Source organism: Myotis nattereri (assembly GCF_964212035.1).
Source record: "Myotis nattereri genome assembly, chromosome: 15".
Lineage (NCBI taxonomy): Eukaryota > Metazoa > Chordata > Mammalia > Chiroptera > Vespertilionidae > Myotis > Myotis nattereri.
This window is the reverse complement of record NC_138090.1, coordinates 26,096,244-26,120,505: the sequence shown is the minus strand read 5'-3', so window position 1 is coordinate 26,120,505 and position 24,262 is coordinate 26,096,244. Positions and strand designations below refer to the sequence as shown.

General features: G+C 47.7%; 1 protein-coding gene across 2 annotated transcripts; it reads right to left on the bottom strand.

The window, feature by feature from the left end:
• Positions 1-179: 179 nt before the first annotated feature.
• Positions 180-24,197, bottom strand: DNAAF1 (dynein axonemal assembly factor 1). Of its 2 annotated transcripts, none has more exons than XM_081108263.1 (12): positions 23,950-24,197; positions 21,405-21,540; positions 20,527-20,618; positions 18,526-18,747; positions 18,206-18,372; positions 14,802-14,923; positions 11,160-11,326; positions 7,339-7,605; positions 4,506-4,615; positions 2,532-2,588; positions 1,229-1,589; positions 180-620 (listed from the first exon to the last, which is right to left on the bottom strand). In XM_081108263.1, the coding sequence occupies exons 1-12, from the start codon at positions 24,083-24,085 to the stop codon at positions 595-597; spliced, it is 1,863 nt and encodes a 620-aa protein (XP_080964389.1). In that variant the 5' UTR covers positions 24,086-24,197; the 3' UTR covers positions 180-594. The 2 variants fall into 2 exon arrangements, with proteins under 2 accessions (XP_080964389.1, XP_080964388.1); XM_081108262.1 differs by having other exon boundaries at positions 180-594; positions 23,950-24,191.
• Between the last annotated feature and the right edge of the window lie 65 nt (positions 24,198-24,262).

Here is a 24,262-nt window from a genome sequence, read left to right as displayed (position 1 = left end):
GTAGCTGGTGGGAGATGGTGCTGTCCGGTGAGGAAAACACCCACCTGAAACTGCACAGGACGCCGGATCTGCTCCAGATCAATCACACGTGGCGAGAGGAATGGCCTTATCTCAGGGTGTCTGATGAAATGGCTCACGTGACTCGCGCAGATATTAAATAATTTGACAACACATTACCTCACGGGAATACTCAAATGTTTATAACGTTCAAATGAGACATTGACGGTTATACAATTTATACCACAAGTAACGGGGGAGATGGGCTGTGCTTTGAGAATAAGGAACACGGTGCTGCCCGACACTGCAGGGGGAGAGCATGGGAGGGATGAGTCGTGCGACAGGACACGCCGCAGCCCAGGCCCCAGAGCACTTTCGGGAATTGGAGAAGGAAGGGAGCCCGGCCCAGGGGGTGACCTGCACCTCGCTGCTGGCTCCCTGTTAGTGCAAGGGCAGAGGGCCGCCTGGGGGTTCAGTCCAAGCCAAATTCAATGTCTTCCAGGTCTGCTCCCGCCTCGCGCACTGCGGGGTCCTCAGGCACTGTGGGCTCCTCAGGCTGCGTCTCAGACTGCACCTCCTCCTTTTCAATGCCGTTTCCTAAGAGGAAAGGCGGCTCAGTGTTTCTGGGAAAGGAATATGGCCACCCCCTCATTTTTCCCGCAGGCAGGCCTAGAGTCAGCCACGCAAGCAGGCGTCCCGAGAGAAACCTGGCCCTTGCGTGTGTTGAGGAAGAGCAGGAACTGCCTAGGTTTGTGTTCCCACTGCAGTTGGTGAATACATACCCACCAGTTTGCTGGTGATCAGTAAGCACTGGCCAGCACCCCCACAGCTGCATCTCCCTGGTCACAGGCTCGGGCCCCATCACCAGGCCAGGCTAATATGTCAGATTGTGGCTTCATCTGTCCCACCCAGCCAGCTGCTCACCACTGTCCCTGCCTGGACAACCTCCCCACCCAGCACTGTCTCACCCGTCCTGCCCGATTCTGGACCTTCACCGTGGAGGGGCCACAGGCCTGCATCCCCACACTCGCAGCTGTGGTGTCACCGGTCTCCCCCTTCCCTTAGAAGCCTTGGTCTGGAAAGGCTGAGGATTGGGATGGTGAGGAAAGGGGTGAAAGCAGGCTCCCCAGCCCCGTCTACACCTGCTGAACCTGACTGCCAAGACCTGCATGCCCAAGTAGCCGGGAGATGCCACCCGCCTGGGAATGCCTTGAGAGTAGGGCAGCATTACCTGGAGGAGAGGCCGAAGGTAGGCCATCGTACCCGTCACTGGAAGGGGGTGGTGGGGCGTCCCCTTTGCAGGTTGGGGGTGTCGGTGGTTGGTCCGAAGGCTCGTCGTCATCGAGCTCCTGAATCAGCGGGCGTGGGCACGTGGTGTCCCCGCTTTGGGTCTCCGAGTCCCTCTCGGCTGCTGCTTTAAATATGTGCGTATAGGGCGCCTCAGCCTTCCTGGCGGTGTCCTTGGAGATTGCGAATATGTTGGAAAGGGGGTGTGTGGACGTGCTCTCCAGCACCGCGAGGGAGGTGTCGTCCAGCTCAGGATCACTGTCATCACTCAAGCCTGAGATGGTTGTGATCTTTGGAAAGCACATCTGTTTTTTTTAAAAAAGATGCCTTTGAACATTTCTGCTGTCACTGGAATCACTCTGAAATGCACAGTGCTAATTCCACTTTTATCCAGCACAAAATATTCGGTTGCCACATACAGGAAAGGGCCACGGGAGCAGAGCCCTGCCCCTTGGAAAGTTGGGCCTCGGGATGGACACCCTTAGCCAGCTATTTTGAGCCCCCAAGTCATGGTGAGCTCTACAACCATGTCCACATTTCTTTCTCACCCTCTGGTGGGTCTCCACACTGCCCACTCTGTTCTGGCTACACCCACACCCTGCCGGGACCCTGAATGGGCTCATCTCTGAGTCTTGGCCTCTGACACACCTAACCCCACCACCCGGACTTAGCCCCCGGGAGGTCAGGCCCCATGGGAACTGTGGTCTCATGTCTGGTCCCTTCCTCAGTGACAAGGTCCTGCACAAATTCTGTCTTATCCTTCCTTTCCTCTCCTGTGGGCCCGGGCCTGGCACACACAGGCTCTCAGTAATGCTGGAGGGAGGAGGGTCAGGTCAGATTGGGAGATCGCCCCATTGTGCCTCACACACTCCTACCCCCCCCCCCCCGCCCCCCGCCCGCTTCTCCTTTCCTACTCTCTGTATTGCTGTAGTCGTGCTATATAAGACAGACATATAAGTACATCAGAAGAGCAGAAAAATGTCAGGGAGCACATAGTTATTAAAGATCAGTAATAAAATATGTTTAAGAAAACCCCAGTGGTTAATCATAAAACCTTAAAGAAGGGGAGTGAGGGGGGCAACGGCCAAGAGCTGCATTTCCTTTTGAAAGGTGAAAATATAGCAGGTGTGCAATGATTCAAGCACAAAAAGCATCTTACTTTCAAATTAAAGTGATATGCTTTGTACATGGCAAGACTGGAAGGGAAAGTGGGCTGATGCTGATTTGGGGAAAACCTGTGTTATAACCTTGTCCTTGTCTTCCAGAGTTTCGCCTGTATCAACATCTTCCAAGTCGGGTAGGTCCTGAAAGAGCAAATGAGCCCGTGTCACCAGGAGGGCACACACTCTGAACGCTGGTAGGTGAGGCAGGTGCAGCCACACAGCGCAGTGAGCCTGGGCAGGTGCAAGCAAAGCATGGAGGGGAAGTGGGGAATGGCCAACACTTCAGGCAGCCCCGTGCACGCTCACAAAACACACACGTGTGGCTACTTCAAGTATTTGGACCTGATCAACGAATGCGATTTGCAAGGTGTGGCATGTTTGAAGAATTTCCACATCTTTCTTCACTTGGCTTTGTCAGTAGAGATACAGCCAGGTCATCTGGGAGGACATGATGGAGCCCAAACCAAGTGCACCTTCTATGTACAAATTAGCCTCAGGGCTCTGTGCTGTAAAATGAGTATATTTTGGACCTCCCCCAAACTAGAAGGGCGTTTGTGTTTGCGGTGTCTTTATCTCTAGCAACCGCTCCAGCATGTGAGGCAGGCAGCACCGTGTGTTACATTCCTGAACTCTGGAGCCAGACTGCCTGGGTTGGTATTCTCCTCTACTGTTGCCTAGCTGTGTAGCCACGGGCAGGTTGCTTAACCTCTCTGTTCCTCAATTTCCTCATCTGAAAAATAGGGATGAGAATAGTACCTATCTCTCAGGGTTTTTGGAAGGGAAAAGCAATCAATACAAGATGTATTTAGAACAGTGCCAGATAAATGGGAAGAATAATAAGTGTTAGCTATTAGTTGCCTTGTATACAGTTGGTTCTCAAATGCTAGAGGTTAATCACCCAGTTTTGTTTCTTCGTATACATAGGCCCAGAAAACTAGAAACCCACTCAGTTTGTCTTATTGAGCCACATGCACCTGTGCAGTTAGAAATGAAACACAGTTTAGAAATGTATCAAGAGAATGGGCAGGGGGCAAAGTTGTGGCCAGGGGCTTAAAGCTCACTCATGGGCAGAGAAGCAGGCTGTCCTTCCGGGTGAGCAGAGTGAGCACCAGCTAGCTGCCCACTAAGTGTGAGGCTAAAGGCTCGAGAAATGCCTCCCCACTGCTTGCCCCACCACACTCCCGTTCCTGGGGGGTGTGACAAAATGTGGACGTTTTCATGGTGCTCATTCCTTGGGCCAAAGCATTTGAGACTTATCAAAGCAGAGCTTCAGGAAGGGGAGGGTTCATGAGGCTGAGATACTCAGAAGGTCAGGCTGCCCCTCACTGAACAGGCATCAGGGGATCGGACACTGGACAACCAGCCACATCAGGAAGCTGGAAGGGAAGATGGCATCAGCCACTTGCTGGGCAGCTGTCCAAGGAGCTTAGAGGCTCTGATGATAAATGTAACTTTCTCAGCCACTATGTATAAGGCTAGCTGGACTGAACGGCCTAGCAGTGTAACTTCTTTTGGGGGAAAAAAAAATCAAGAGTTTTGTAGATGTAGTTCCAGGGAAATCATTTGGGCCAGCGCTTCTCAGTCTTGAATGTGCAATGTGTGAACCTCCTGGGGGAGATCTTTTTTAAATGCAGATTCAGCCGAAACTGGTTTGGCTCAGTGGATGGAGCATCGGCCTGCGGATTGAAGGGTCCCAGGTTCGATTCCGGTCAGGGGCATGTATCTGGGTTGTGGGCACATCCCCAGTGGGAGATGTGCAGGAGGCAGCTGATCGATGTTTCTCTCTCATCGATGTTTCTAGCTCTCTCTCTCTCTCCCTTCCTCTCTGTAAAAAATCAATAAAATATATTTAAAAAAATAAAATAAAATGCAGATTCAAATCAGTAGATCTGGGTGGGGCCTGGGAGTCTGCATTCTAACCAGCTCCCAGGGGGTGCTAAGCCTGCCGGTCCAAGGACCACACTTAGGGGAGTGGGAATTTCGAAGGGTTTGTATCTGATCACCTGTTTTGCTGGCTGTAAAACAGATACTTATCTCCACAGGCAACTATTTACATACAGCGATGAAGAGCTTCTCCTCCGTCTTCAGCGTGATGGTTGCCAAATCTTCATGCCCAACAGGCTCTGTACCCAAAGCGTTCTCCGTGGCCACAATCTGGGGAGCTGATTCTAAGGAACAACAATACGCAGCAGTCAGAGCGACAAGGCCAAGCAAGGTCAAGGTGGATTCCAAGAGCAGAGGAAAGACAAAACCTTGGTCTGAAAGGCCAGCCCCTGTGACCGAAGCTGTGAGAATCCCCAGATTAGGAGAGGGTTATGTCTAGGAAAGAGAAGGGAAAGGGAGAGAGCTGCCCCCTGCTGGAGCCTGGAGATGACGCGATGACATGGAAGTGCCAGCCAGGAAGCAATGCAGAATACACACACAGGAACCTTGGAAAAGGCGTGATTGATGGGCAATGAGAAAGGCAATAGCATCAGAGGCCACCTGGGGAGCTAGAGAAGAGGCAAGCTGGAGAGGCAAGTTCCATAGCCCTGTCTGAAAGGGCTGAACCCACCACCCTCTTGGACTGCCTGTCCTTCAGGGCACACGCCCCGCCCACTGCACAAGGGTTAGGGAGACCTGTTCCATGGTCTCAAGATTGCCTGGGAATAAACATGGAATCCAGGTGGGGCTCCTCTTCCTCCTCCAGGGGCCAATTTTCAAGCTCCCTATGGCTATATTCTTGGGCCCTGCTCTCTGCTTTCTCATCAATCTCATGGCTTCAGTTATTACATTAAAGACTAATGGCCCGACTTTCTCATTACACACAGGTCCAAGGTGTCCACCTGAGCACTAGCTATGCCCAGCTTGATTCGAAGAGCCACTTTGGGACGCCAGGTTAGGATGAAATCAGGAAGCAGGCAGAGGGCTCCGTGGCGGCTGCCGTGGATGACCCAGGCCCACAACATGGCGCCACCATTTCCTGGCTTTGCAACTTGGAGCAAGTTACTTCACCTCTCTGAGCCTCAGTTTCCAGCTCCAACAAATGCAGGTATGATAACAGCACCTGGCTCCTCAGGTTGTTGAGAAGGCTAACCAAGCCGGCCTGTGAAGCTGTGGCCTGGACTGAGTGCCCATGCAGGCTGGATAAATATAGAACTGGCGTTTGTCTTAACAGCAGCTGTTAATTACAGATGCGGCAGTTAACCCACTGCTTTTGAAATGTATCCTTTGTTCATTGAGGCCAAGGCTGGCCTCGCTCTGCTGCTAGGCCAGGCACAGTTTCACTGTGAAAAATCACAGGCCAGGCCGTGATGAGACAGGAGCATGTGTATGACAACACCTAAATCTGCAGTTCTTCTACGCCTCTCCCAGACAGTGGGGGGCTTTGCTTTGGGGGAACTTCTATTCTGGGCCAGACCAGCTAAAGTCCCCAAACAGACCTCAAATACTGCACAGGCTGGGGACAGAATGACCCGTCCCCCAAGGCCCTGTGGACTGGACAAGTTCCAGGTCTGGCTAAACCTTACTGACACCACAGCGATAGGATGGCATCCCAGACAAGTCTTGGGTTTATTTGTTAGTTGGAAGGACCCGGGGATCTTGGCTAGAACCTGCCAGGGGTTCCTTTCCCTAGACGTGCATCACACACTATGTAGCCAGAGCATATGGCTACTGCGTGCTTGAAATGTGGCCGGTACTCCTGAGAAACTATTTTACATTTTATTTGTTTTTACTTTTAATTAAATTTAAAAGCTGGAGCAGTATAAAACAACTCCCTTCTTTTAGTAGGACTTCCTTTCACTTTAACTGTTGAAAAGTTCGCATTTGAATTACGATGTGCTGTGTCAGTGTCAAAAACATATTGGATTTGAAGACCTAGTGCTCCCCAAACGTAAGGTATCTCATAAATGATCTTATATTGGTTTAAATTACTGTATCTTAGATATAATGGGTTCAGTAAGCTATATTGTTAGTGTTTCGTCCATTTCTTTTTACTTTGTCTAATGTGACTTCTAGAAACTGTAGTCATGGCTCCTGTTATGTGTCTCTGAGCAGCACTGCTGTAGATAACGAGACAATGTGTGTACTTTATCTTATAGAAACAGCAGCCAGAGTGGAAACCTGCCCTGATCCCACAGATGCATGACTCAGAGGCTGCGATTCTGGGAGTGCTGCCCTGAGCTGGCATTTGGGTTGTTCTGGTCACATTGTAATGGGATAGCAAGAAGCTAGGAAAATTCCTGGACAAGTGGAACAGGGAAACTGAGGCAAGAAAATTAAACAAGGCCAAACAGTTTGGGCAGCTTGCAGCCAGCTTGCAGGAAGACCTTATCGTCCTCAACTAAGGACATGAGAATAAATGGTTAATACCTGTCCTCCCTAACCAGAGAAGACATAGCTTAAATCACTCTGGAACTGCTAAGGGCAGGGGCGGGGGTGGGGGGGGGGGGAGACACTTATCTCACTCACTGAACGAAGAAGTGAGCAGTCTCAGGACTTGCCAGGTGTTCTCATAAATTCTGGGAAAAGTCACAACAAAGTAAAAGGGGGACCTTGAAATCTAGTCTGTGCCCAAGATATCCAGCAGAGGAACCCTGAAACCTTTAGACACAAGGGTATAAAACCCCTGAACCCCCACCAAGTTTACACTCAGATTAGCTGAGTGCCCACCTGTGCTTTATGCCAGGTGTATTTTGATGAATTTTCTTGCCTTGTTTCTTTAATACATTTGCTTGCTTTGCTTCATTAATACATTAGCTTGCTTTACTACCGCGCTGCTATCTGTCACTCTCTTGAATTCTTTCTCATGAGCATGACAAGAATGGAGGAGGGGACAGCCCTCTCCCTTCGGCTCAGGGCCCTCTGATAACATCTTTTCTGGTGTTTCTGGTGCCTATAACAACATTACCTTCCCAGGGAGCTCCAAGGGTTGCTGGCTCGGGGGCCTCGGCTGGGAGCACCCCTTCTGGGTCCTGGTCTTCAATCTCTGTGTTGACATCTGCACGCAGCTCCTCTAACACATTCGCCTTTTCTGGGAAGAGCTCATCCTTGGCCTCAAAGCTTTCCTTGACAAACAGCTCCATTTTCTGCTGCCTTTCTCCATCCTCATGGGGCTCTTCCTTCCCCTTCTCATCGACATCCACGTTCTCATTCTTGTCTGGCACTGGCACCTCCCCTGGACAACAGAAGTCCAAAGGTGAACTGGGAAATGTGCTGGGAGGACAGGGTGTCTGCACGTCTCCTGGGGACATGCAGTGAACTGCTGAGAGTGAGCCCAGGGAACCGTCAGGGACCAGTAGAGAGCTGCCTGCAAGGGTGTTCATTCCTTTGTATGATTGCTGAATAGACAGGCTGGGTGTCTGTGAGAGACATCACTTAGCTCAGCCATCTAATGGAACAGGACACAGCCATTAAGGAGATAGTGCAGGAGGTTCTTAGGAGATGCACGTGGAAGTACGTGGATTTAAGGGCCACTTTGCTGCCTTTACTTTCAACTGGTTCGTCAGAACAGAAAAGTGTGTGTGTGTGTGTGTGTGTGTGTGTGTGTGTGTGTAAATGTTAAAAACCATCTGACCGAAAGATACAACATAGCTGTTCATTTTACTATTCTTTAAGCTTTTCTGAAAATAAAAATAAATCTAAATAAAAAGTTGAGAAAAGAAAAAAAAAACATACTGTAGGAGAAAATATATTTTATGGAAAATGTATTATGCTAATTCAAAAGAGTAGGCAGAAAGCAATATAATTATGCCATTTTCTATAAAACACATATGTTACATGCCTGGGGGAAAGCCAGGAACTACCCACACTAAGTACTGAGTGATTCTTGCTGAGATTCTGTTGTTCCTGTGCTTTTCTTCATGTAGCGTACTCACACTTTGTAATTACGTGAAAAACAATACATGCCATTTAGAAACATACATGGAGACTCTTGCTTTTCTACTGGGCATAGGACAAGGAAGGGGCTCTTACTCATTAAGGGGCTCTGAGCACCATCCCCAGGATCCCGCAGGCTTGAGCAGGGGCTGGGCCGGGACACACCCAGGACTCACTCACTCATTAAAAGCCTCCACCAAATGCTGGCCGGGGGCATTTGGTGTGAGCAGGGGGCTCTGAGTCCTGGACTAGGGGCAGTAGATTGGGTGGGACAGGGAGTGGGGTTCATTTATACCAAGCCTAGGAGTGGATAGAGTCTTAAAATGGGGGCGAGTGTAAAGGCAAGGCAGGGAGAGGATCCAACATCTTAGAAGAGAGTCTGTGGGGGCCAAGAACATTTCCCAGGCCTGCCCTGGCCCAGCCACGCCAGGAATAGGGTGGTCCTGAATCTTTCACGGGTCTAGCAGCTTTCATACAGTCATCCAGCACAGAGGGAAATGATCTGTGCCACAGGGAGGCAGTGCAGCCACCCTTCAAAACGGACAGAATTGAATGGTCAAGGTGAAGCCATAAGAAGGAACGTAGCACTGATCACGCCACACTGTGCAGGAACCTCAGAAGCATCCTGCTCAGTGAAAGGAGCCGGTGCAAACGGCTACCTACTCTATGGTTCCATGTACCGCGGGGCCTTGACTTACGAGTTTAATTCGTTCCGAGACCGAGCTCGTTAAGGAGCTCGTTAACTCAAATCACTCTGTCAACTCAAAGCAAAAAATCGGCCGAGCTGGTATCTCAAAAAACTCGTTAGTCGGGACACTCGTAAGTCAAGGCCCCACTGTATATGAAATGCCTGGAAAGATTGGTGGCTGTCAGGGGCTGGGGGAGGGGGAGTAGGAATCACTTCTAATGGGTCCAGGGTTTTATTCTGCGGTGAAGAAAATGTTCTCGAACTAGATAGAGGAGCTGTTTGTGCAACATCGTGAATGCACTAAATGCCATTTTTTAAATGGTTAATTTTGGCCCTGACTGGATTACTCAGTTGGTTAGAGTGTTGTCCTGACACGCCAAGGTTGCAGGTTCGATCTCCGGTCAGGGCACATACAAGAATCAACCAATGAATGCATAAATAAGTGGAACAATAAATTGATCTCTCTCTCTCTCTCCCTCTCTCTCTCTCTCTCTCTCACTCTCTCTCATCAATCAATAAAATTTTTTTAAATGGTTAATTTGATGTTATGTGAATTTCAACTCAGTTTTTAAAAAGGTGATTTGCACAGAAGGTCTCTGACCAACACTGGGGCTGCAGCTCTCTGCACTTATCCTACAACCCCCGCCACCAAGCTCACGCCCTAACAAGGCTTCCATGACAGACGTCTTCATAGCCCGTGACTTCCTGTCACCTGCCATGTTAAGGCTGGTTTTCAGGTCCTTCATGATAGGACCTTCCCCAGCCCAGCTAACCTTATGTGATTTCCCAATTTACAGTTTCCTTCCAGACCTGGGTGCTGGCACTCCTCTGTGCCCCCCAGGGAAACTGGAGGCTCCTTGGTGCAGGCAGAATCATATCCTCTCCCTCCACTGGGATCTGCACCCTGTCTGCGTGCTCATTCCACGCGTGCATGAGTGAGTGTGCCGCACCTGAGGTTGGTGTGCAGAAGCCTATTTATTTATAAATGCTCCCCCACCCAGTGGGCAGAGAGCCCTTTCTGTGTGCAGAAAAGTGTCGGACTCAAAGGGGCAATAGTAGCAATGGAAAATCTAATAACAATTAAAAAATCAAGATGACCATCACCCTCTGATTCAAACAAGGCATAAAGGGCACGACTGTGCCCCCGTATATATGCTGGCTGACTTTACTGCTGTTAATGACACGAGGTGGAGAAATTAAGCACAATACCATATTGTTTTGATATGAGGTCATATTATGCATGTATGACAGAGTAATAATGGCCCCACAAAGAGGTCCACGTCCTAATCCTAGAATCTGAGACTATGTGACCTCACAGGGAAAAAGGGACTTTGCAGATGTGATTAAGGGATGGGAGACCATCCTAGAGTTACCCAGGCGGGTCCAATGTCATCACGAGGAGCCTTAAAAGAGAGAGGCAGGCCCTAACCAGTTTGGCTCAGTGGATAGAGCATCGGCCTGCAGACTCAAGGGTCCCAGGTTCGATTCCGGTCAAGGGCATGTACCTTGGTTGCGGGCACATCCCCAGTGGTGAGTGTGCAGGAGGCAGCTGATCGATGTTTCTCTCTCATCGATGTTTCTAACTCTCTATCCCTCTCCCTTCCTCTCTGTAAAAAATCAATAAAATATATATTTTTTTTAAAAAAAAGAGGGAAGCGGGAATGTCAGAGCTAGAGAGACAAGAGGATGCTGAGCTGCTGGCTGTGAAGATGGAGCAAGGGGCCGTGAGCCAGCCCATGCCGGCAGCTCCAGGAGCTGGAAAAGACAAGGAAACAGAGCCGCCCTGCAGCCTCCAGCAGGGGCTCTGCCCTGCTGACACCTTGGTTTTTGCCCCGTGAGACCCATGTCGGACTTGAGACTTTCGGAACTCTGGTAAGATAATAAATCTGTGTTGGGTAGGGCCCTAAATTTGTGGTCATCCGTTATGGCAGTCACAGAAAACCAATACATCATTTCATTTGGAAAACGGGCTGGTTTAACAAACTGAGTTTTAGTCACTAAAAGGGGTTTGAAACTGCACATGAATGTTGGGGGTTTTCACCGCCCCAGGCAGGAGGGGGAGAGCAAGTGCAGATGGATCAGCAGGTCTGTGAGTAAATGGTCTAAGACTGCGAGCTGTGCAGCATGGATTTCCAACGTAAGCAGAGCTCTGTGTGGACGCATACCTCTCTCTGGGCTCTCCACCTGCCGCTTCCTCTCCTCAGCCCGCCGCTTGATCCTCGCCAAGGCTTCGATGCTGTCCGTGATCTTCTTCCGTTCCCGGTCCTCCCACTGCTGCCTCTCCTCTTTCTCGGCCGCGTACCCTCCCCTAGCCCAGGCCTCTGCGCAGGCTCTGTTTAGAGGATTTGAAAAGGAAGCGGAAATCAGTGAGGTGTGAATTTTCATAGGTTCAGGGCAAATTCAAAACACTGTTGCACCAAACTTGTTTATTTTCCCCAAAGTCAAACCAACGCCACGTAGGACATGTGACAGAAGTTAACATATGTGCACTTTAATCTTCAAAGTCGAATGGTTTGCCAGCCTTCTAGATGTGACACCAAAGCACAATGGACAAAAGAAAAAATAGAGAGGTTGGTCTCCATCAACATTAAAATGTTTGTCATGTAAAGAATATCACAAATAAAGTGAAACCACCACCCACGGAACATGAGAAGGTATTTGCAAATCATATACCGGATAGGGATTTGTAGCTAGAATATATAAAGAAACTTACAACTCATTAATACAAGGATAACACAATTTTAAAATGGGCAAATGTGCCTTGGTTGGTGTGGCTCAGTTGGTGGGAGCATTGCCCCATGCACCAAAAGGTTGTGGGTTCGATTCCCAATCAGGGCACATATGGGAGGCAACCAATTGATGTTTCTCTCTCACATTGATGTCTCTCTCTCTCTCTCTCTTTTTCTCTCTCCCCCCTCCCCCTCCCTCCCTTCCTGTCTCTGTAAAATCAATAAAAAAAACATAACCTTGGGCGAGGATTTAAATCAATCACTAAATAAATAACAATTGGCAAAGGTTAAAAGAATGAGAAGATAAAACACTGACTGGGAGAAAATATTTGCAAGAAATATAACGGAATAATGACTTGTGTCCAAAACATACAAAGAACTATTAAACTGTGAAACTTAAAAAAAGGGGGGGAGCGGGCCTAAAGATCTGGACACCTCGCCAAAAAAAGATATATAGATGACAAGTAAGCATATGAAAAGCTGTTCCATATCATATGAGATTAGAGAAATACAAATTGAAAGGAGATACCACCACACACCTATTACAATAGCTAAAACCCAAAACACTGTCAGCACCAAATGCTGGCGAGGGCGTGAGCAACAGCTGCCCTCATTCACTGCTGGTGGGAATGCAAGGTGGGGCAGCCCCGTGAGAAGCCAGTTTGGAAATCATGGTGCTACACACAGTTTACATATAACCCAGCACGTGTTTACTCAAATGAGTTGAAAACAAATGTCCGCACAATCCTGTACGCAAGAATTCATAGCAGCACTAGTCACAAGAGCCAAAAATTGGAAACGACCCACATGTCCATTGACTGATGGGTATGTACACGGTGGCACATCCACATAGAATGTTATCTTGCAATACTACTTTGGAATGAATGAATGACACCTGCTACATGTGGGTGAACCTTGAAAACGTTAGGCTATGTGAGAAAAGCCAATCAAAAAAGGCCACACAGTGTTTGATTCCATTTACAGGAAATGTCCAGAATAGGCAAGTCTACAGAGGTGGAAAGTAGATTCGTGATTGCCTAGAGCTGGGAGACAGGGAATGGGGAGTGACTGCTAATGAATAAGGGTCCTTTTTAGGGGCGTGAAAATATTCTAGAATCAATTGTGGTGGTGGTGGTGGTAACTGTGTGAATTTACTCAAAGCCACTGAATTGTACACTTTAAATGGGTGAACTGCTCTAGGGGTTGGGGTTACAGCAGTAACATAGGAGATGATACTGCTCTCTGTTAGAGCTGCCGTTGTATGGGGACAGACAGACCCTTAACAAGGGAACCAGCACGTTAAAGGCTGTTGCGTCCTAAGGAAAGAAACCAGGCTGAAGAGACACCCAGAGCAAATGTGCTATTAGACAGGGTGGTGGGTCATGGGAGATTTTAATAAGATCACAGGCCAGCAGGCACCTGCCAGCACCTGTGGTGCGTGTCCCAGGCAGAGAGAAGGGCAAGTGCCCAACAGGACCAGCTAGCGAGTGGTGGCCTTAGGACTCAAACGCAGGTGAGTCTGACTCCGGCACTGGAGTCGCACTGCACTGTACAGGGGATGGATCTCACTGTGAAGGTTTGTCTTGTATCCGGTTTTCACTTTCCGCTGGTCAGTGCTACTTCAGGGTGGGGCTCAGAATCCTCAGCCACAGCTGAGCCCATTGGTTCACTCCTGTATGCCCGGTACCTGCTCAAGTCCCATGTGTCACTCACAGGTACTCACGTGGACCCTGTGGTCGGTATCATCCCCGTGTTCCAGAGGAGGAACATGAGGCTCAGGATGTTAGTGAGCGCACCTAAGGGGACGTGACTCCTGGCTGCAGAGCTGGGCTTTCAAGTCTGCACGCGGGCTCCACTTGCTGCGCCCCCATCATCCCTAGGGCTGGGGGCCGGGGCACTGGGTACATCTCTGCCCAACTCCCCAGAAGCAGGTTCTCTTGCTTTCTCTTCTAATTGGAGTGGAGGCTCTCACTTCTACTTGACATATTTGTTGGTTTGACTTAAATTTGTGAGTTTAAAAACATTTCACCAGCTACATTTCTTTTAAAATGTTGAATCATTCAAAATTCAGATGGCACTTCCCTTCGAGCTGTCCATATGACTGAGGTTTTATTCTAAGTTAGAATGAATAGTGATCTCAGTTAAAAGCACAGATAACAGTGGTGATGAGCTACATGGCAGTCCTGAATTTATTATTCTTCATATAAAAAGAGCTCATATGAATCAATAAGAAAAATCCCTCCCAGAATAAAGGAAACTGGGAGGAAGCCATGAATGCAATACTCCTAGAGGAGGCAACATCAGTGTCTGACAAAGATGGTAAATGTAACCAACCTCATCAGTTATCTAAAAATACAAATTTAAAAGGAGACACCATCTTCACTCATCAATTCACCTGGCAAAGATTTCCTTTACATGGCAATAGCTGGTGATGCTATAAATTGTTACAAACTTTCTAGAAAACAATCTATATATATAAAAGGCTAATATGCAAAGTGTCCCCTTGGGAATTCGACAGGGCAACACAGAACATAGTGGGTGACCAGCAGTGGTGGTGGGGCACTAAGGGGGTGAGGGAAGGAGGAGGTGGGTAGGCGGGGGGAAGGGGCGGGGAACTGCATGGTGGTGGCATGTGGGTGGCAATGGAAGGAGGAAGCGAGGAGGCAGGGAACCTAATAGGCCCTGATCGCCTGCCAGGGATAGGGACCCTACCCGTGCACAAATTTCATGCACCGAGCCTCTAGTTAAAAATATAAGCACCTTTAAAAAGGCTCAGACCACATTCTTTGATCCAATAATACAACTCCTTGAATTCCAACCTGAGGAAATAATCAGCAATGAGGCCAGAGACTTATATGCAACTATATTTATCAAAGGATTATTTTTAAAAACACCTATGAATAAACGCTCAAGAATAGAGAATTTTCTATTATAAGTAATTATGTAACCACTAAACCTATTTCCAAGGAATTTAATGATGGGTGAAAATGCTCAAAAATCAGAATTTTTAAAAAGTTTAATAAGTGTGCATAACGATTACATATTCACATGTGATCACAAGGCTTTTCTCTTCCTTACCTGTCCTTTGGAAAAACTGGTCTGTCATCCAGGAATGTTAAGTGTTTTAGTCGAATAGTGACTGTCCTTCGATAGTTAGGGATGTTCTTAATAACTGGGTTTCCCATCAAATTCAGGACACGCTGTAAGCAAACACGCAGAACCAAATTAATTGCTAAAACATGGATGTGGTTTTAATATTGTATATGGGCCGTGCTCTAAGAATGAACAAAAAGGAAGTGCCAACATCATGTCCTGCTGACTGTATTAGCGAAGCCAGAGGGTGTCGTTGTTGTTGTGCCATCGGAACGGGCGGCCCTTTCTTTTCTCGAACCTCAGATCCTCAGTCTCGGTGTCCTTCCAGAACAATCCTATAAAACGTTTCCTGAGCCCCTTTCCAAGAGCGGTGATCACATTAGCTTTGCTTACACAATCTCTTCGATTGAAATTGATCTCAGTCTAATTGATTGTTTTTCTCCTTCCCAGCCAGGGCCCATTTTAAGAAAAGTGCACAGCGGCTAGACAGGTAAGGAGCAGTGAGTAAGGGGACCGGCTGGGAAGTGCCACTGATTGACCGCGAGGGCCTTGCTCGCCAGGCCTACAGGTCTCCTGGAGGTCATGCTGGGGCCGCGAAAGAGAAAGAAATGTGCGGTGACAGCATGCCGTCCCCATCCTTAAAGGCTGGCACCTCCTCTTCCGCCATGAAACTCAAAGAAGGCAAATAGGTAAGGAGACGTGTGAGTGAACATTTAAAATGGCTTAAACTGATGAAATATTTTTCACAGCTAAAGTGGGTTTTGTTGGAGAAAGCAAATACATTGCGGACTAGTTAGTTTAGCCTTTCCCCAACTTCATTCTCATACTGCCTTCATGTTCTTGTCATATTCCAAGGGACTTCTCCTGTGGGGCTGGGGTGGTGGGCGCCGTATGCTCCAGCTGCATGGGGTGCAGATATTCTAAACCAATCGTAACACACACTATAAGGCAGACTGCTTTTCTTATGGGCATCATATATTGAAGTCCTAACCCCCAGGACCTTAGAACGTGACTGTATTTGGAGATAGGGCCTTTCAAGAGGTCAATTAAGATAAAGAGACACCCAGAGCAAATGTGCTGTTAGATAGGGTGGTGGGTCATGGGAGATTTTAATAAGATCACAGGCCAGCAGGCACCTGCCAGCACCTGTGGTGCGTGTCCCAGGCAGAGAGAAGAGCAAGTGCCCAAGCTAGCGAGTGGTGGCCTTAGGACTCAAACGCAGGTGAGTCTGACTCCGGCACTGGAGTCGCACTGCACTGTACAGGGGATGGATCTCACTGTGAAGGTTTGTCTTGTATCCGGTTTTCACTTTCCGCTGGTCAGTGCTACTTCAGGGTGGGGCTCAGAATCCGCAGCCACAGCTGAGCCCATTGGTTCACAGACACACACAGAGGAGAGAAGGAGAGGAGACACCAAAGAGAGAGGCCTCAGAATGAAACTAACCCTGCTGACACCTTGATCTTGGACTTCCAACCTCTAAAATTATGAGAAAATAAATTTCAGTTGTTTAAGCCCCCAAGTCCACGATCATCTGTCATGGCAGCTAAGCGAGAAAAAGATATTATAATGTAATACCGCTTCATATTAACACCATGTGCTAGTGATTCTAAACTAGTTCTTTTTAACAGTCTCCTCTGTAATGATTCCTGAGCTATTTTTCTTTTAATTGACTCCCTTTTTCCAGACTTATCAATGCCCTCAGCAGTAAGCAGTGAGCTCGAGGCCTTCCTGTGCTATTTTAAATATTTCTCCTCGTACACATGGCAACACATACACCCCAAAAAGCAAGGAAGCCATCAAAGGCCACTGAGGTTGAGTCAAAAGGACACAGGTGCTACCTGGTCAGGTTGGCACGGGCCGGAAGATGGGACCATTTGAGCATCCAAAATGAAAATGATAGCCAGGGTTAAATCATATCAAATGCTGTATGTATAAGTTCCTGAGTTCATAAGGATACTGAAAAAGAAAAACCCTTCATTGTCACCATTAATGGTTGCCAGGTTCCTGACTCACTTCTCTGAAAATCAATCAATAAATAAAAAAGAAGCAGACACTTTCCCTGCTTTTCTGTATGAACTGTACAGTGTTAGGGAACCACTAGTTGATGAGGGAAGGTTCTTCTTTGTAGAAGCATTCCAGCTAATGATCAAGGCAGAAGGAATAAGTAGAAAATGGCCATCACGTGACTCCTGATGAAACAGAGCCTCCAGGCAATGGCCATCACGTGACTCCTGATGAAATAGAGCATCCAGGCAATGGCCATCACGTGACTCCTGATGAAATAGAGCCTCCAGGCAATGGCCATCACGTGACTCGTGATGAAACAGAGCCTCCAGGCAATGGCCATCACGTGACTCCTGATGAAACAGAGCCTCCAGGCAATGGCCATCAGTGGCAGCTAAGATAATCAGGAGAAAGAACAATGGGACTATCTAATGGCTCGGTCAGGCGGACAATACATGAACCCATTACTCAATATTAAAATTACAGAAAGAGAAGCCATCAGAAATTACATGCCCCATGATGCGATGCAACAGCACACCCAAAGTTCAATAGTGAATCTGGATATGATGACGCCTCTGGCTCCATTATCATTCTCCAAGAAATGCTGGGCACAGCAGTACATGTTAAACAACACCACGAGGATGCAATCAACCAAGTCCAGAATGTGGCCATGCCAGGGGAAGGACCTGGTTTCTTTGACAGAGTAATGGGGGTGGGGGTGGGGGAAACAGGGAAGGGAAACAGTGAGAAATCGGGAGATTTGAGAGACAAATAATCCAAACGTGATGCATAGTTCTGGTTTGGATTTGAACAACCCAATGGTCAAAGTGCATTCTTGAGACAAATGGGAAAAACTGAACATGCTCTGCATTTTAAATGTAGTTACTACATTATTTTAGATATAATAACAGTACCTTGTGCTGAAAAAAAAAAAAAGGTTCTTATCTGTTAGAGATACACACTAAAATATTTGTGGGTGAAATGACATAGCTTCTGGCGTTTAAGATACTCCGGCTAAAAACACAGAGAGGGAAAGAATGTGGCCCGACCAGCGTGGTTCAGTGTTTGAGGATCAACCTATGAACCAGGAGGTCTTGGCTCCATCCTGGGCACATGCCTTGGTTGTGGGCTCGATCCCCAGTGTGGGGCGTGCAGGAGGCAGCGGATCGATGATTTTCTCTCATCATTGATGTTTCTATCTCTTTCTCCCTCTCCCTTCCTCTCTGAAATCAATCAATAAAAATAGTAAAAAAAAAAAAAAAAAAAAAAAGGAATAGAGGGTGAAAGGAGAGAGAGAAGAAGGGGAGGGAGGGAGGGAAGGAGGGAGAGGAGAAGAGATTTAACATCTAAAGAACATGAACGTGTGCCAGGTTTGTGTGTTTTACCAAATCAGGCATGCTCTCCAGGATGCTCAGGATCTCTGGGTCACTCAGCCGATTGTGGGAAAGATCAAGGACGCAGAGCTTCAGGCACTCCTTCAGATGCCGGACGTCTTCCACCGTCTCCAGGTGATTGTGGGCTATCTGCAGCGTGTTCAGGGCTGGCAGACAGGCTGGAAGGCGAGGTCAGCAGAAGTAAACAACGGCGGCACGAAAAGGTTTCCTGCCCAGAGCAGACCATTTTAGAACCGCCCCCAGGGAACGCGGTGGACATAATGGCATTGAGAAAGGCCCCGCGTGGGGCGTGGGGCGTGGGGCGTGCTCACAGAGGTTTTCAATGGTCTTGATGTAATTGTTGCTGAGGTTCAGGGCATCCAGTTTCTGCAGGGGTTCGAGGTTCTCGATTTTATGAAGCAAGTTCACTTGCAAGAAGAGGCAACGCAGCTCGGTCTGGGCCTCCAGGTTCTCGATTTTCTGTATGCCGTTGGACTCCAGCCAGAGACAGCGCAGCCCCGTGTACTCTTCCAAGTTCTCGATGCGATCGAAACCTAGCGAGAAGGGGGTTTCGCCGTTAAGCTCCTCCATGCACACAAGAGACGCAGGAGTCGCCCTTGTTTGTGCCTCCCTGCCTAGCACCCACACCTCCTTCCTTTAGGGACAGTACTGCTCCTTTGCTTTGGGGAACGTCCCTCTTTGTCACCACCCCCTGGCTCTCAGAGCCGTGATGACTCATTCTGGGCCAGTCAAGCTTAGACACATGGGGCCAACACAGATGAATCCTGGGGAGTGTGGCTGGCTCCGTTGGGAAAAGGCAGTCTTTATGTTGGAGGGGGCCGGCTTGGCAAGGGGAGCCGAGCAGTGCAGCAGCCACCTTCATGGCTGGGAGTGGGTGCAGGTGAGGGATGACTTGCCCGAAATGAGTCAGTGGGAAGCAGGGCCAAGCAAAGGAGAGAGAGAACCTCGTGAAGATACACTGTGAGCACCAGGATGTGCTAAGGCTGAAGCTAGTGCCAACTGTGGGTCTTGTTTTAATTCATTTTTCAGTTTGATGAGCCAAACTGAAGATTAGCAAAACGAACTGTAGACAGCTGGAGTGTAACCTCCTGAGAGAGTGAGCCAGAACCGCCCGGCTAAGTCATTCCCAGATTCCTGGCCCCCGGAAGCATGTGAGATGAGGAATTGAAGTTGCTAAGTTTGGGGATAAGTTGTTAACCTGGGCACATCTCTCCCCAATTTCTATCTCTCTGACTCCTTCTACTTGGTCTAACCTACTGGGTCCCCTTCTTCTTCCTTCCTCTTTTTTTTATTTTTAAATATATTTTATTGATTTTTTACAGAGAGGAAGGGAGAGGGATAGAGAGTTAGAAACATCGATGAGAGAGAAACATCGACCAGCTGCCTCCTGCACATGTCCTATTGGGGATGTGCCCGCAACCCAGGTACATGCCCTTGACTGGAATCGAACCTGGGACCCTTCAGTCCGCAGGCCAACGCTCTATCCACTGAGCCAAACCGGTGCTGGCCCTTCCTCTTAAATATTGGTCCCCTGGGATCTGCCCCCCTAAGCAGAGAGTTTTGGGGCAGGAGGACAATGTGGAGGTGAGGAAACTAGCTGGGAGCTGTTCCAAACTGTGAAGGCATTTGTGCTGCACGGGCCTCCATCAACCTCCCTGGCCCAGCACTCCTCACAGTGGCTGCACCATCCCCCGGGACACCAAAGACACCTCTGCCTATCATCTCTGTGTGTCTCTAGAACTGAGCAACGCCAGGCCCACAGGAAGCCCTCAGCGCATTTACTTAATAACACGGAGGTCTGATGAGGCAGGTGGGCCATCCCCAATTCAGCCCTACCTGGGAGTTATCACTCTTGATCAATGCAAAGAATACCCCTGTCTCTGAACCCAAAGTTAAGTTTATATAAGATACTGGAACCAGCCCTGAGCCCTTGGGGATGCCTCTAGTTACACGTCTCCATTCTGAGAGGCACCCCCCGACCCTCACCCTTTGTTGTCTGTGCCAGTCTTCGATCCTGCACAACATATCTCTCCCAAACCCAAAGCATTTACAACTAGCTTCCAGCTTGAAAAATTATTAAGTCTTTGGAAAACTTAGAAGATATCCATGTGTTTCCTTTGTATCCATAGAACCAGTGGCCCCTTTATAAACGCTAAGGTAGGACTTTTTCTTCAAAGAAATATTATTGCTTTTCCCTAAATCTCCACTGAACTCTCTGAAATTTCTACTGAAATGTAATTTGAGAACCCCAGATGATCCCTGCAAGTAATTGTTATGCCACCAGCATCTCTCTGCCTCTCCCAGAGCCTCACCTTTAAAGTGTAAGTACAGCGTATCATTCAACGCTGGGGTGATATACAGCTTGTGTTGCTTGCAGAGTTTCTGCAGGAAGTGTTTAGTCATTCTGTTAAACGGGAAACACGAACAAGCAATTTATTTGCGTTTATCAGCTCTGAAATATATTCCAAAAATTGTTTATCACATCCATTCCTTCCCCCAAATCCACAACATCCTGAATGCCTGATAGCTATTTTATGTTCTTTGAGGTTTTCTTTTGTATAGCTTTCAAGGCCTCATCTAATATTACTTTCAGCAGTCTTAAAAGTTGAAACATGTGCTCTAATAAAAATACTTTTAATATCGTGTCATCCGTAACTACTGATGTTTCTCTCTCCAGGTCTGGCATTAAAGTTTGATAGATCGTGGTTAGTTGTACCACAGAGGCCGGCCATCCTGTCTCCACCACTACAGACATTGTGCTATTTAATCGCCACGAGTCTCATTTTCTTTCTTCTTTTTCTAATCCTCACCCAAGGATATTTTTTCCCATTGATTTTTTCTTTTTTTTTTAGAGAGAGTGGAAGGAAGGGAGGAAGGTAGGGAGTGAGGGAGGAAGAGAGTGAGAGCAGGAGCGACAGCGAGAGAGAAATCGCTGTGAGAGAGACACATCAATTGGTTACCTACCCGCATGCACCCCGCCCAGGGACCAGGGATCAAACCTGCAACCCAGGTACGTGCCCATGACCAGGAATCAAACCTGAGACCCTTCAGTGCACGGGCCAACGTTCTAACCACTGAGCAACATGGACCAGGGCTGAGCCTCATTTTCTTACCTGTACAATGGGGTGATTATACCATCTCTCTTACTTGGTAACTGTGTGCTGTAAGGGACAGCACCACGCCCACATACCTGGGGCCTTGATCTTCCTTGTCATTTCTTTGGTGTGCTAAGCAACCGTCCAACCTGCTGTCACCGCTTTGTTTCTGCTCACTTTTGTAGGATGTGTCAGAAGGACCCGCACATGTTTCCTTAGGATCATTGATTTCTGTAAAATTAAGAGATTGGGTCTATGGAGATCAAGAAATGTATTTAAAAGTTCTCCCAATTTCAACGTCAGTAATAACTGTCTGCTTATAGTATGGAACACTAGTACTCATTACATGTATAACAATCTTCAAGGGCTGTGGAATTTTCGCTTCTAGGTAGGTCCTCGGTAAAAGCTCTTGTACAGATGCACAGGGAGGCATGTACAAAGATATTCATTTCTGCATTATTTGTAACAGCCCCAAACTGTGAACAGTGCAAATGTCCATCCATAGGAACTAGTTAAAATAAAACAATGGATTACTATTCTGCCTTGCAAAGAATGCACTGGAGTTAGTTATATCACTAGTATGGCTTAATTCTCAGAAACATCTGTGGAATGAAAAAAAAACAAGTTTAATAATAAGCACAGAATACCACCTATATAAATTAAAAACACAAAACTAATGCTATACATTGAGAACATTACACACACACACACGCACACACACACACACAGTACAGGGAGGGAGGGAGGGGGAGAGCGAGAGAGCGAGAGAGAGAGAGAGAGAGAGATTAAATTAAGGAATCCATACAAAATTCTGGAGAAGGGGAGAAAGAAATGGGACTAGGATTAGGGGCTGGGGATGTCAATCTGAAATATATGGTGACAGAAGATGATTTGACTTTGGGTGGTGGGCACACAATGCAATGTATAGATCATGTATTATAGAATTGTTCACTTGAAGCCTATATGATCTTATTAAACAATGTCACCTCAATGGATTTAATGAAAATTGTCTGAGCCCAGCTGGGTGTGGCTCAGCAGTTGAGCATCGACCCAGGAACCAAGAGGTCACCGGTTCGATTCCCAGTCAGGGCATATACCTGGGTTGCGGGCTCAATCCCCAGTATGAGGCATGCAGGAGGCAGTCAATCAATGATTCTCTCTCATCATTGATGTTTCTATCTCTCTCTCTTCCTCTCCCGTCCTCTCTTAAATCAATAAAAATATATTTTTAAAAAGAAAACTATCGGAGATATTTTATTTTTTTAATTTAAAAAGACCAAGTGAATTGATAAAAATATTAATCATTTTCAGTTCTTAGTGGTAATACATGAGTGGTAATACCAATACAACAGAGTATTGGTATAATGTTCTCTGTTCTTTTTAAAAAGTTCTCAAAAGAAAAAACATAAAGAGTAACAAAAATAGTGGAAATGAGCACATTCAAATGGGCACTTAATATTTTTAAAGGCCCATCAAAATTGGCCCATTCAAATGCACTTAATCTTAAGGGTCGCTGTGTGTTTATGAAGTCTATTGAATGAGGATCTTCTCTCCATGCATGGGACTGGGTCTCACACTTCCCCATTTCCCACTGCATACAATGCTCAGCCACAATAAAACACCAGATAAAGGTTTGTGAAATAAAGAATACATAATTGCTTGATTATATTAATAACAAGAGCTATGACTTATTAATGGCCCACTGTATAACAGAAACTCTAATTATAATTATCCCTGTAATAATATCCCTGCTTGCAGATGAGGAGACTGCACCACAGAGAGATTAAGATCTGGGCCACGAGCCATAAAGCTGGCCAGTTGCAGAGCTGCAATCTGAACCGAGTGTGAGCGGCTTGCCATAGAGCAACATGGCTTTCCAACAGCTCCTTGTATAGGGCTTGCCTGGACAGTTGATGCTCAAGATATATTTGCTAACTGGGTTCAAAAAATGAAACAAGCTTTGTGCAGTGGCAGTATCGTAGCCAATGAGGTTTATCTGAGACGCGATTATTGCTAATTGAAAAAAAGAAACGTAAATCAAGTAGTCTCTTTATCTAGTCACTAACAGGTTTTCCTTAGGGCCCCAAGGCAAGAGAGAGCAGAGGCGGAAGCCTGTTTTCTATGCCCATTCTGGGAAACTGGCAAGGAGTCACCTGCTAACCCCAGAACCGTCAGCTCTTCGTTCACTCGTCCTATCATGAGTCAGGCACTGGCATGGACACTGTGAGTTCAATTAAGATGTCCTGCTCTGGCATCTTTTGATCTTAAATGGCGATAGCAAAGAAGGGATACATTCAAAACAAAAAAAGTTAGGTGGGGAGAGAATGGTGTGTTGGGTAAGGACTTGGGCTCTGGCGTCAGATTGTTGCCTGAGTCTATTCTGTTATTCTGGCTGAGGGTAATCGGTTTGAAGCAAGTTCTATAACCTCAGTTTTCCTCATCTGTATGAAATGGGGAGAGGAGTGCCTATCGCAGAGGGCGGGTGTATGGCTCAAATGCAGCGAACCCTTGGCGCGCATCCTTTAATAAGTGTGGGCCGCTATTATTATTATTATTGTTATTGCTGGCTGTGAAGATCAGGTATGTGGTGTTGGGCGCAGCCCGTCGCCCCCCTCGCCTCCCTGGGGCGGCGGTCAGCACCTTCCTTGCGGCTCCCTTGGCCTGCGTTCCCGTGGTCACCCGCAGACTCCTCCACGCCAGGCACCACACCCGGTTCCTGCGTGCAGTCCTGTTTCTCTTCCTCGTCCGCCGTGGGCTCCAAGACCTCGGGGTGCATGTCTATTCCGGAAACACCGAACACCCCGTAGCAATGGGCAGCCCCGTTTGGCCGGGTCGCTACGGCCCCAGCTGGACCAGAGAGGTCCGGCTTTCCTTCCCCACCTGCACTCGCGCCCGCGTCGTTGGCAGCCCAACGCTTCCTTGGTCTCCACGGCAACCGCTGCACATGCGCACA

Excerpts from the sequence above, each read along its gene's own strand:
- DNAAF1 (XM_081108262.1), bottom strand. The coding sequence starts at position 24,085 with ATGCACCCCGAGGTCTTGGAGCCCACGGCGGACGAGGAAGAGAAACAG. Across the intron at positions 21,541-23,949 it reads CCAAGGGAGCCGCAAGGAAG|AAATCAATGATCCTAAGGAA; the intron begins GTGCTGACCGCC and ends TTAATTTTACAG. Across the intron at positions 20,619-21,404 it reads AAGGAAGATCAAGGCCCCAG|AATGACTAAACACTTCCTGC; the intron begins GTATGTGGGCGT and ends CCCGTTTAACAG.